Here is a 13,004-nt window from a genome sequence, read left to right as displayed (position 1 = left end):
TAATATCCTAGGAACAGCATGGCCAGTTACATTTTTCTCCTGTTCTGAAAATCCAATGGTGCAGTTGCTCTGCTTTGGGCAGCGCTGAGAATCAGAGTTATCCTTCAGGGGTTTTTGGCAGTGGTTGATCCAAAGTTTGTTGTTTGAATGAGAAATTGAATTGTCATTTGAAGTGAAAGAAAGCAGGCATAACATTAGTCCTCTGAGTTCCACTGAGCAGGTTATCAAACATTTTGCTATTATCCTTACCTCAAATGACCAGGAGTTCCCAGTCCTTCCGCCTGTGCCCTCAGTTTTTGGCTAATACTGTCAGCCAAAAGTAACAAAGCAGGGATTAAGGACGGTAGGTCGGTTAAATTTTGGTTCTAGGGCTTTGTTTCTCTTTTACAGTGCTTTCCATCTCAAGTCTTTTGTGCCACATTAGAATTTAACAAAACCAATAATGATTAAGCTAAGAAATTACCAATTTCTGTCTTACTGTGGCATGTTTATGCTGATAGCTTGTTCCGTTAGGATCTTGTCTTACATGTGTTGTGGTGGCTGATTGATAGTTCTTTATAAAATTTGTAGTAATTATTGAAATTATTGAAAACATCTTTTGAATTCATAATGGTCTGGTTGCTTAACACACACACACCCCCCCCCCCGTTACTTCCCCTTACTGTAAAATTTTGTATCAATCTTCTGGTATGCTAGTATTCCTTGAAAAGTTGTGAAGGAAGGCAATTTACTAGCATTCAAGAAACTCTGATTTTCTCCAGTATTGGTGAATTTGGTTTTCATTAACACGATGCCAAAAAATTATCAGGCATGCAGGACTCTCTTGTATTAAAGAAAACTGCATTACCATGGAGTTTTGTGACAGCTGAATTTGAATGTGCATTTTTACACTACTTAAGCATATAGTATTATTTTGGCCATTTTTTCTTCCAAAGAATATGAACACAGAAGTATGCTTGCTTCAGTTTTGTTCAACCAGATTGCTGTTTCTTAAAATACATAAATTATGCCATGGTAACTTCAAAAGAAAACAATTTGTGTTTTGTTAAAACAAAGTCGTTTTAAAATAATGTTGTAAGTGGGGGGAAAACAAGTTCTTTGAAGCAAATCAGAAAATGCAAACCAGCTTGAATTCTCAGATTAATTAACTTTTAAAGCTGAAGCATGCTTTCGAAGGGACTCATAGTCTCTGAAATAATGAATTTTTGAGGATAAAACTTGTGATGCCTCAAAGCAATTCACTTACCACAACTTGTTTGAAAATCACAGGGCACAATTCACCCCTTTTGCTAAAGGCACTTCTGCCTATGTCTTTATATTTAAAGTACTGGCTAAGTTGGTAAGCCCTTTTCCATACAACTGAGTTTATAATTTGCTGGCTCTCTTCCACTATCAGAGCCTGAAAGCTTGGTCTAGCTGATACTGCGCTTACGTTTGCAAAAGAGCTCATATGAACCTGTAGGTTTTTTACTAGAGGAAGAAGTTAAACTTTTCAGACATCTATCCATCAATCATCATTTAACAAGTACAATATTAATTAAATTATAGAATTACTTAAGAAAGCCCATATAAAATACTTGTCGCTGTTTTGATAAGTGATAATTACTAGTGTTGACTAATACAGTGCCTTTAATATAAGTAGGCTACAAGTTTATAGTATTTAAGTATTAGAGAAGAAATACACTTACCACTAGAATTTGGCCTCTGAGATGTCATTAATTCTCCTGGAAAAAAAATCATTTTTTAAATAGGAAAGAAATGTATCTGGCTTCAGCTTTTCTAGCTATACGTAGTTTAATGCAAATGTCTGCAGGTTAGAAGCCATGGAAAGCTTACTGAGTCTGGCCCTAAGTTTATCTTTCTTCTTTCCCAACAGGAATCAATCCAACTGCAGCTTTCAAGTTTTCCTAGCTTGCAAGAAGAAGATAAATCTAGTAAAGATGACTCCGAGAAAGAAAAAGAGAAGGATAAAAATAAAGAAAAAGATAAAAACAGTGAAAAAAACAAGATCAGAATGTTATCAAAAGGTGAACTTAGAATTTAAATTGCTATAATTACTGTTATAAAAAATATTAAGTTTTTATAAGCATGCATTTTTAAAATTTGTTATAAGTACACACTAGAAGTGTTTTCATACATTGAGAAAATTCAGAACCTGAAATATGTATGCATGAAAGTGTTTTCTATACAAACACTGGACTCTGAAAGTGAAGAAACTTTCCAAACTGAGGTTTGGTATTACAGATGATTAATTTTGTTTAATTGAAAATCATTGTTCTGAATACTTTAATCATGTTCTTATAAACAGATATAGGTGTGATCATATAATAAGATAATTGTAAGACTCTACTATGCTTTTTTTCCCCATTAATGGTAATATATTGGCATGTCACTTGTGCAATGTAAGCAGTAGAGAGCAATCCTCTTAACTATTGTTCTTCTCTCATGGAGAATTTCTCTGAAATAATATAAGGAAATCCATCCATGATGTTTAACCTGCATTGCAATCTCCTATTTTCAGCTACTAAGACTTCTTCGGAAAAGATCTTATGTCTAAATTTGGTATTTTTTAAAAAAATCTGTTTATTAATCTGTGGTATAAAGTTGCAGTGTAATCTCTCAAAAATAATCATTGCCTACCTGGGTGTGGATCCGCAGCTGGTGTGAATTGCCATTGGGCTTCAATGGAGCTCTTACAGTTCACGCCAGCTTGAGGATCTGTGTGTACTTTTGAGTCAGGCAATATAACAATGCTGAAAAATTAATTCTGACTGCTGTCATGCAACCCTGTTACCCGCCCACTCTTGGGCGTCACTGGATTTCAGTCTGTTCATGCAAATACATTTCCCACTGGCACGATGCCTCATTTCCTGTGTGTACAGCATTTATGAAATGATGCAAAGAGACACTGATGAATAAAACTCTTGTTTTCTCTTTTTAAAATATTGTGTTTAGTAGTTTGAAGGAAGAATTTGGCAGGATCTTGAGTGGCCTTGAAGGTTTCCTGTGATTTTTCAAATGACCAGCAGCTTCTGTTGGTGTCTAGTTTTGGTGCTGCCTTCTCAGTAAAATGGTACAGAGGAGCCATGAACGTCCACCCGGTGCTTCTAAGTGTAGATCTTTCTTGGCTGAGATCCAAACAAATGTTTTCTTTCAGAGCATATGCTTTCAGATTGCTGGTGGAAAATGGAATTTGATTTATAGTTTAGCTTAATTGTAATCGTTGACACGAAATAAATGTGTGTTTGTTTTTATTTTTCAGATTGCAGTCAAGAGTACACAGACTCAACAGGCATAGATTTGCATGAGTTTCTCATTAACACATTAAAGAATAACCCCAGGTAGGTATTTTCTGCATTAGAGCTGGCACTCCTGAAATGATAGTTGGTGATCTGAGCTCCCGTAACTGTGCATTGTGTTCTGTTAGCGCTGGAGATGGTTATGAGGGGAAATGTAAAGGAGGTAGGCAAAAAACCAGTAAAAAGTCATCAACTTCTCCCCCATGCAGTCACCTATTGCTTAATTTCACTTTCAGTGACACCTGGTCTTTGTCCTTTACCTTCTTGCCTATAGCTTTGTGTGATGTTAGCAGTAATACATTATAACCGTTGCAGTTGGAGACTTGAATACGAATATAAAGTAACTTTCTTTTGGCAATGCTGTACACAATTAAAATCCTGTGCACAGTGCCAAATTCTGCTGTCAGCATTCCCACAGTTTTCATTTGGAGCAACAATCTCATCTCGTTATTGAATTGTCTCTAAATGTCTAAGGAAGGTTCTGTAATGTTTTTATATGCTGTGATTTTCAACATTCATTTCAACTGAATCCGTTAAATAGGTACCACGTAATTCTGCAACTATAGGAGAACTAGGAATAACTGGGTACCTAACAGCTTGCATAACCTCTTGTATAGATGATGGAAGGTCCTTGAATTGTTTTATCTGCACAAAACGAGAAAGTTCAAAAGAAGTGATGGACTCTGTCAAGCTTAGAAAAGAATGTATGTGTGGAAATATGCTGGGGAATTTTTTGAATGTTTTTGGCAAGAGAGGAGGGGAGGAAGGAACATCTGAGACCTTCCAGTTGAAAACAGAGCATTTTGACTGAGAAATACTGTAGCATTGCCTCCTGGGAGCGATAGTTCAAAGGCATTGTTCTGCATTGTGCTCTCTAACTAGATTAGATGTGCCCAGTCTTCTTGCCTGCAGATCAATGCCTCGTGTAAGATCTGTCTCAGACAAAATGTTGGAAATTTCTGTGGGTAGCAGCCTCTCTCATGAAAGAGCGAGGTTAGCTGGAAATCTTGTTTTCCATCAAAAAAGGGGGTGAAAAAGGACCAAAGCTATCCATAGCAGTCAGAGTCTTTCTGTGCAAAGCATTGATCACAGCCTGATGTGGCTGGAAGCACTCTTCAGACCATGTTTGAGCTCAACAAAGAGCTAAACCTGTCACGTGTGTCAGCGAAGGTGTAGCAAAGCAGGCTGCAATCTTCTCCAGCTGTGCCAGGGCAAAGCATATTTCATTTGTAATCGAGATGGCTGACAACACTTGCAAAATTGCCTTCCAAACATTGATACCATTGATTTTTCATCTAATATGTCTATTGGTAGTCGATACTACAAATCTTTGCATTTCTTTTTGACAGGGACAGAATGATACTCTTGAAAATGGAACAAGAAATTATTGATTTTATTAGTGACAACAAGTAAGTAGAGTTCCACGCTTGATTATTAAGTCACGTGTGTGTGTAGCAAGGCGAGCTGTGCAAGGGGATGCGTTCATGGACTACAGTGCTCCTGAGCACTCTAACTGGCATGCTGCAAGACCAAGCTTTTATTTCCTGGCACGGATGGTACTGCTTAAAGTACAATAGATGTAAATGAAAGCCTTTTGGTGTTCATTGCATCATAGTTGCAATGGCTCCACTCATTTAGGTCCAAAAATACAATTAAAGCTGTCAGTACGGAAGATGATTGAATGCGTAACTTCATGGGTTTCCCTGTATGCAATGTTACTCCGAAGCATTGGAAAATAAAACTGAACTTGGGTGGAGGGATTCTTGCTACCATCTGCTCTTTATAATAAAATGTTTCTGCAACTTGAAAAAATAGACAGCAGGGATAGCAGCAAAGGAAGAAATCGTGCTGATGGGAAATAAGTGTTTTGTCAGTAAGAGAGAAAAAAAGGAGTATTTGCTAGATCTTTCCATCATTGCCCTGCACCTGATCTTCAGGAGAAAGGCAGAAAGCTGTTGCCAGTGTCTCAACAAATCTGCAGGATTTTTCGTGCAGGGAGCGTGAGTGTGTGTATGAGGCGTTGGGGGATGAGTTCTTCTCAAGATACAGAATACTCAGTAGATACCATGAAGCATGAGCTTTATTTGTCCCAACGTATCGCATGGAAATGTGCTTATTAGAAACTTTAACAATAATTCATTTTTTTTCTGCTTTTTCATTTGCGCATTTACATATAAATGTTTGCTACCAGAAGTTTTTAGTTAAATTTCTGTCCACTCAATTATTGAATGTATTGCTATTTTCATTTAATTATAGCTCAGAGGGAAATGTAATTATCTATGTGATTTGTTTTCTTTTTTTCCCAGTAATCACTACAAAAAGTTCCCTCAGATGTCATCGTATCAGAGGATGCTAGTGCACAGAGTGGCAGCTTACTTTGGAATGGATCACAATGTGGATCAGACTGGAAAATCTGTAATTATCAACAAGACCAGCAATACAAGAATGTAAGTAGCAACTCTGTTGTGTTTTTAACTTGTTCCCTTTCACAAGAGCTGGTTTGTACCATGACTGTGTGGCTTTTTTTTTTTTTTGTTTTGGTTTGTTTTTTTGGGGTTTTTTTTAACATCTTTTTTGTTTTTTATTCTCTTTTATTTTTGTAGGAGGAGTGAGTGCTGTGTATCGCTTTCCAGGGTGGGGAGGGGAGGACAGGGCTCATATTGAGAGGTTATTTAAGGATCTAAAGATGTATAAGGAGAAATAACCCGATTTGTCTCTTGCAAGGAACTTAACCACAATATCTTGGAATGTTACTTTCCCTGACTCCTTAGAGCCACCACTTTGCTACAGAAATGAGCTCATTGCTTTACATGTCACCTGATACCATATGGCTATATTCCTAAATAACCCAAACATACTTGGAAGATTACCTCTTCCCTTGTTCTGGCTCACCCTGCTTCAAGAGTAATTTTCTGCCCAGCCTGATTATCTGGGATTTGGTTCCCCTCCACCACCTGCCACCATTCATTCCCTTTTCCTACTCTTCTCCCCTCCTGGTTCCACTTTATTTTCTCTTCAAATCCCATCGTTTGACCACAGAGTTTTTGTGGGATATAAATCCCTTCTGATGGTTCAAATGAATTGCAAAATTCCTGGCAGGTTAAATTTGTGCTGGCATGCTTTATGCTTTCCTCCACGAACCTGTATGAAGCTAGCAAAAGCTCGATAGGAGGTTCCCTGGCGAATTCAGCAAAGATGCAGTTGTGTCCTTGCCTAATCAGCATCATTTGTTCTGCCAGGTGCCACGTGTGTATCATGGACCCATAGCTTTCCTCTCCCTCTCTACCTATAAACGATATAATGAAGAGGGAGTAATTACAACTGGGTAATGAAGTTTTGGTGTCTGGTACTGGAACAGGAAAGCCCCATTTGAAAATTATGTACTTCCTGTATTCAATTAGTAGGAGAAATAAAAACATTTATTTCTATTTACATATCCAGTAGTTAGGTGGTTTACTTAGATGCAGTTGCAGAGAGTTGGTTTGTTGTTTGTTTGGTTGGTTTTTTTTTTTTTTTTTTAATATCATTAGCTTCTTCTGTAAAAGGCTAGAGGGACTATTTAATTTTGCAAGATCAAAACCTGAGCCAAACACATAGGTATTTGTTATTTCACAGAGCCCTGAAAATCTTCCATGTGTGTGAAGTAAGTTTAGATCATGGACAATTTATTTCAGATCTTTTTCGTGGGCTATGCCTGAGATACTTGGACATCTGTAAAACAACACTTAGACATTAATTTTTTAAGGGTTTGAATAAAGTGTGCACGAACAGCCTGATTTTCCAGGAGTCAAGGGAATTACAGTAGTTTGATAAAACTAACACTCAGGCTGCTAAGGCTTAGCCTCTGGGTCTAGTAATACCTAGCCCTGTGCAAGGGCGATGTTTGGGTATGAATAAGAAAAAGCTGGGTGTGCAGCAAACCCGTGTTCATTTTTGAGCTGTAAGTGAGAAAAAAATTGAAATAGTCTCCTCTTAAACAAAACACAGTCAATCATCTTTGAATGCTTTATAGGCATTCTTTTGTCTTTACAGCTCTCCCTTTTCCCTTCACATCTGTGTCACCTCTGTAGTGCACCAGCTGCTACAGATCTTCCCTTCCAGTGTTGTCTTCTCCTGGTTGACTTGATAATGTGGTAATACCACATTAATATCTGGTAATGCCTTGCTCGGTGGTATGGCTGCGCATCGCAGAAATGGGTAGCGCTGGAAGCACTGCTGGAAATGCTTGCACAGCTCTTCTGGAGAGGACACTGAAGTAGTCTTCAGCAGTCAAAACTTTATCAGAGTGCCCTAGTGAAGCTGTGGCTTCTGGCGTGGTTGGGATGAGCTAGCAAGGCTGTTTGCTAGACATAAACTGGCATCCTTGTGGGCCAGTGTTGCAGGGGTATAACAGATTGGATAAGCCTTTCAGCTGTGGTCTTGCAAGCTGGAGGTGAGGCACAGAACCGGACAGATTGGTTCTGACACCATTCCTGTGTAGATCTTCCAGAAATAAACCCAGTCCTCTGTTGACTTTTGAGTACAGCTGTTTTGTAAGCACCACACAAACTGCAGATTTTTTCTCTTCTGCAGTGATTTGGTGGTAGGTAACTGGATTATATGAAGCTTGTATGGCATCATGTGCTTCCAGTGTGTTATTTACATTATTTTGATACTGCTGCAAAATAAAGCTTTGTAGAAGTAGCTCTTTATTTTCATAATTGGAGGAGATCACATGTTTTTTTTAAAATGTCCCTGGCTCTGACAGAAAATAGCTTGTTATTATCCAGCTTGAATAAGGGCTGATGAGATTTTATCTGCAGCAAATACTGTAAGTTCTACATCTGAAAGCGTCCAATGTGATTTCATGTGTTCTGCATTTCAGTACTCTGAGGAGACTATTTTGTGCAGTTCAGAATCAACACCAAATACTGGGAATGTGTTGACTCTATTAATTACTGCTTGGACAGTATCCAGAATACTAGAGAATCTGGAGAGCGGCTGAAATGCTGTTCAGCATGGTTATGCTTTGCTGTGAGCCTGAGCCTTGATAGTTTTATGTGAATTTATGGAGAGGCCCCACAGGCAGATTTTCTGAAGATTTGCATTTTGACAATAAATTATCTCTTTATGGCATATGGTTTCCTAAGTACTTTAGCTGCATACTGTGGAGAGGAGAGAATATCCTTGCATAGTCAAGAATTCATAAATTCTGCACTGGCGGAGACTTCTGTGCGTGTGCCTGTTTGGGAAGACCATATGACTCTGCGGAATCACCATGTGTGCTTGGATAAGCACCTTGTGGCATATTTCTTTGGCCAAGTGAGGGTTTGTGTGACATCTGTGCTCGCACTTGCAGGTGATGAGTTGTTCCCTGGCTCCAGGCAGTGAGGTGCATTTATTTTGTTCAGCAGAGACCTCCTGTGCTCACTTCCCGCAGGTGCTTGGAGGCAGAAGTGTCAAAGAGTTAATGGCTTTGAGATGAAGGGGATGGTTGGGACAATCTGGTGACAACTCTACCTTAGAAGTGCCCGTGGTACAGAGTGGGGTCTGTCAAACAGGGGATTAGGGTTTGAATGGAGTGGATGGGGGCAATTCACTTCTTTCATTAATTGGCCATTTTAAGGCAACATATATCCATTTCCATGCACCTGTGCATTTTTAAAGTACCTGCTTCTTGGGGGTTTGGAATTTGAGAAGGTGCTTATTGAGGAGGTTGCAGCTGGAAGGAGGGCTGCAGCTTGTCTGGGGCTGCTTTACAGAGAGGGGAATGTGATGGTAAAAATGCATTAGGACTTGAATCTCTCTGGGATTTAAATCCTGCAGCTTTTGTGAAATCTCGGTGAAATCTCTCTTAAAAATGCAGCCGGACCATATGACAGTTTTGCAGTCTGAAGAGTATTTATGATAAGAAGCTTAATCTAAGGTGCCTTTTTAAAATTTTGTTGGAATGTGAACAAGTCTTACTGTTTTTGAAGCTTTTTTTATGAAATGAAATTTTAAAACACAGAGATAACTTTATGAAGGTTAACAAACATGTGAGTAGTTGAAATTAAGTCTCTGGCTTTCATTACAGAATAGTAGATTTTTAAAAAAATATCTTTTTATATGATTTTTGAAATTAAGACTAGGTTAAAAAATGACAGCTTTCAAAAATAAATACCATTTTTATTGATCTCATATCTTACAAAGTCCTGCTAACTAAATTGTCCCAACTTTTGAAATCTTATTCTCAGCAGTATACATGAGAAGTTGATCAGAAAATGAGGGCATATTTTTTTGTGTGGTTTTGTTTTTATAGTCAAAGAGTTCAAGTACTACTCGAAACGTGAAGCCTGCTTTGTTCAGCATGAAACTGCTCTTGTGTCACCATTGTAATGTATATTTGCCTGTCACCTGTGTCTGCTTGTTGTCTAGCCAAAGATTAACAGAAATGTACAGGGGACTTAAGACAGTGAAATATGATATAAGCAGAAGTTGGGAATTGAGGGAGTATGCTAGGGCATCTCATACTGGAGCCAAAAATATGTGTATGTGCCACCTTCTATTCTGTATATTCCTTGTAATTCCTCTCAAACAACTGGAAGTACTTTAGAGCTTTTTGAAGAACTGTTCATATTATTATACATACCAGTTCAATCAGGTTCATTCATTTAATTATCTGTAGATAGGTGGAAAAATGGTAGATGAAGTGTTTGGTGGGCTTGGTAAATGAAAAAGGTTTTCATTTGGTTGAGATCATCGACCACGTGACAAGTATGTCTGTACCACAGCCCACACATGCATTCATGTCCCTTACATAAGCGTGAGTGGCAGGGCTCGTTAGAATTGAGAAGGTGGAGTGCTTATGATGTATAATGGTTGTATTTAGACATTTTCATACATTCTGAGGGTGTAACATACCTATTACGAACTTTATACCAATACTCATGTCTTCAGTTATGACTAATTTTTTTTCAAGAGCATCGTGAGTTATGATTCTTTTAATATTTGGTTTTCTTTCTACTCTGTTAGTAAGTAAATGTTAATGTAATATTGACCCAGCTGGAAGGTTTTTTGGTGCCTTTGAGATGCATCAAAAACTTTGGCCAGTACTAAGATGTTATGTATATTACAGGGGTCCCTTATAATCTAGGGCTGAACTGTATCAGCAAAAGGAGACATGATGTACAGTATGTACTTGAATAACTTACAAGACTTTTGTAGTTATGCCATACAATCTGTTGTTCTGTCCCCTCTGTGAGGGGGTGGTTTGAATCGCAAGCAAAGAAGAGAAGTTCTGTTCAGGTTTCTATTGTGTATACACCGAGTGATGTTGCTGTAGATAACACCTATGCTAGTAAAGCTGTGCTGTGCTCATTTCACAATCTTAAGATAAGAATCTGAACTTTGGTACCGGGTCCTACAGGCATGTCAGTAAAATGGCATTCACTGAACACTGGCAATTTCAATAAGGAATAGTTTAGACATTTTTTAAACTGGAGGCTAAAGTGGCAAGACTTCCTTGAGATGCTGAATGCAGAGAAGTATGCCTTTTTCCTTGACTGAGTAAGGTATTCTGTGTACGTGACTTCAATTTCTTTAAAGAGTTGTTTGCTGATGGGAAAGATTTTTCACATGCAGTTCATATTGGCTCTTATTTTAGTTAGTTAGGTGTATGGTAGTAGTTACAACTCTGTACCTGAACACGTAGATCTCTTCTTTGTAAAATCTGTCAAAGCAACTTGGTGTTTGCCAGAACATTTGAAGCGTGGTTTTGGGTGTCTGTCCCCATCCTGTCCCCACCTGCCCCATAATACAGAATAGTTATCTGGCAAGTGGTTTGCTGCATGGTGTTGCATCTGCACATAAGCACCTTATGCTATCCTTGGGTTATCATGTATGTACACAGAGTAATGATCTCATGAGGTCAGAATCACTTTTATGAGCCATACGATGCAGGAAAACATGTGAACACCATTATTTCTGGTTTTGTTTTTTTCATTGGAGTCTTGCATTACTTCAAGGCACTATGGAGTGAGCTCCATTCCACTATTTCTTGTTGTAATTACTTTTTTCCTATCTTCACTACAGAATAGTTGCTCCTTGACTACTTAGAAACAAGCAGAAACTGGGGACATCTATACTTTCCCTCTGGTTTACAATTCTGGTTGCCTTATCAGTGTACTGGCATCATATGTTACAGATGTGAAGAGAAATATAAAGGTACATAGTAGATGTATGCAAATAAAATGGAAAAAACTGTATAACTGAGAAATAACACTGTAATTGGCTGAGACATTTTGTTCCAGTTTAAGATTAACTAATTAATTATGCAACTAAGAATTTGGTACGAACATCAATAAAACAATAGCGTATAATAATAACTATGAGCTTATGTAGCTGCATAGTAACATGTAGCATGTAAGTAACAAATTATGTCGGTTTTCATGGATTTCTTTCTTCTGTCACAAGAAAATAATTTATTTCAGTCTGGGATTAAATTAGAAACATGATTAGAAGGAAACTTTTTTCAGTGCAATAATAATCATGTTTAAGATGCAAGAGCCCAGTGTCCCAGTAGTCATTGCTGAGATGTTTAGGTTTTAGCCTTCAGCTCCTTTCTGGCCTTTCCCATTGTGGAGCTGGGCAGTGCATCCCTGCACACCGAGCAGGGGAAGGCTTTCACATGCAAGAAGTGGGCAACTTCCCATGAAACGCTTCAGAAAAACGTTAAGGGGAATTAGATATTTTGCACTGAGGTTCAGGACATGTCTGCCTCCAGCAGGGGCCTGAGCCTCCTCGTGCACTGCAGTGCCTCAGCTTTTTATGGCAGGAGGAATTGCCTTTCTCTTATCTAGTCACATGGTGACTGGAGAAGTAATTCCGGGTGTACATATGTTAAAAACTGGTAGGGATTTTGGCAATATCTTACTATTATGCTACAGGCATTTGTTTTGGACATAAAGTTGCCACTGTTCTGCTAAATGCATTATTTGAGGTTGTGTGCATTCATCATTTCACTGCTTGATGCTCATCTGGAAGAAATTGAGCTGCTTTTTCTCCCAGTCGTCGTCTTTTTTTTTTTTTTTTTTTTTTTAATGTTTATGTTCTTTATTTTAATGATACTTGAATTATGACAGCTGTTTTTTCTGAGCAAGCACTCTCATTTTAATCACGTGCCTGTTTTACATGAAAGATACAAAAGAAAAAAATGATACTTGGTACACTTGAAGCTGAGCTGAATTTGACCCTTAAATACTGACTGCATTTCACGTTGAGCTGAATTTGACCCTTAGATACTGACTTCATTCTTACTTCAATGAGTGTAAGCCATGTACTGGACCCATGGAAATTACTTACTCTGTAAATGAGATGTTAGGGTTAATGAACCAGTTCTAATAGCTCCAATATTAAATTTTCATCTAATGTAATTTATCAAAACTAAATTGTTTATAATTGAGGTGGACATGTACTTTACAGCTGTCCTATACTGAAATGAAATATTAGTTAAGCATTAATCACAAGACGTCTGGCATTTTTTAATTTTTTTTCTTATTGAAGCTTTACAATCACACCACTTAATAGTGTAAGTTTTAATACACCTAGAAGGTTATTCTCACCTGCTGTGTGTAAAGAGATGGGAGGTTACTCAAGAAGAGAGTACTGTGGAATCGCAAGTAGGTAGTTCGGTTTAGGAAAGCTTGTCCTCGCATGAGTAATTAACCCTCGTCTTTATGTGCTTGT

General features: G+C 38.1%; 1 protein-coding gene across 21 annotated transcripts in view; it reads left to right on the top strand.

The window, feature by feature from the left end:
- ARPP21 (cAMP regulated phosphoprotein 21) overlaps nt 1–13,004 on the top strand; it is a 206,354-nt gene that overhangs the window by 104,924 nt on the left and 88,426 nt on the right. For all 21 annotated transcript variants that reach the window (XM_080387134.1, XM_080387142.1, XM_080387136.1 and 18 more), the window contains 4 exons: nt 1,877–2,027; nt 3,263–3,341; nt 4,649–4,708; nt 5,606–5,746. In XM_080387134.1, the coding sequence (XP_080243260.1) occupies nt 1,877–2,027; nt 3,263–3,341; nt 4,649–4,708; nt 5,606–5,746 (431 nt within the window). The remainder of the gene's footprint in view (nt 1–1,876; nt 2,028–3,262; nt 3,342–4,648; nt 4,709–5,605; nt 5,747–13,004) is intronic.

This window comes from Falco punctatus, assembly GCF_963210335.1.
Source record: "Falco punctatus genome assembly, chromosome: 4".
Classification (NCBI taxonomy): Eukaryota; Metazoa; Chordata; class Aves; order Falconiformes; family Falconidae; genus Falco; species Falco punctatus.
The sequence above is the reverse complement of the archived record's forward strand: the minus strand, read 5'-3'. Positions and strand labels throughout refer to the sequence as shown.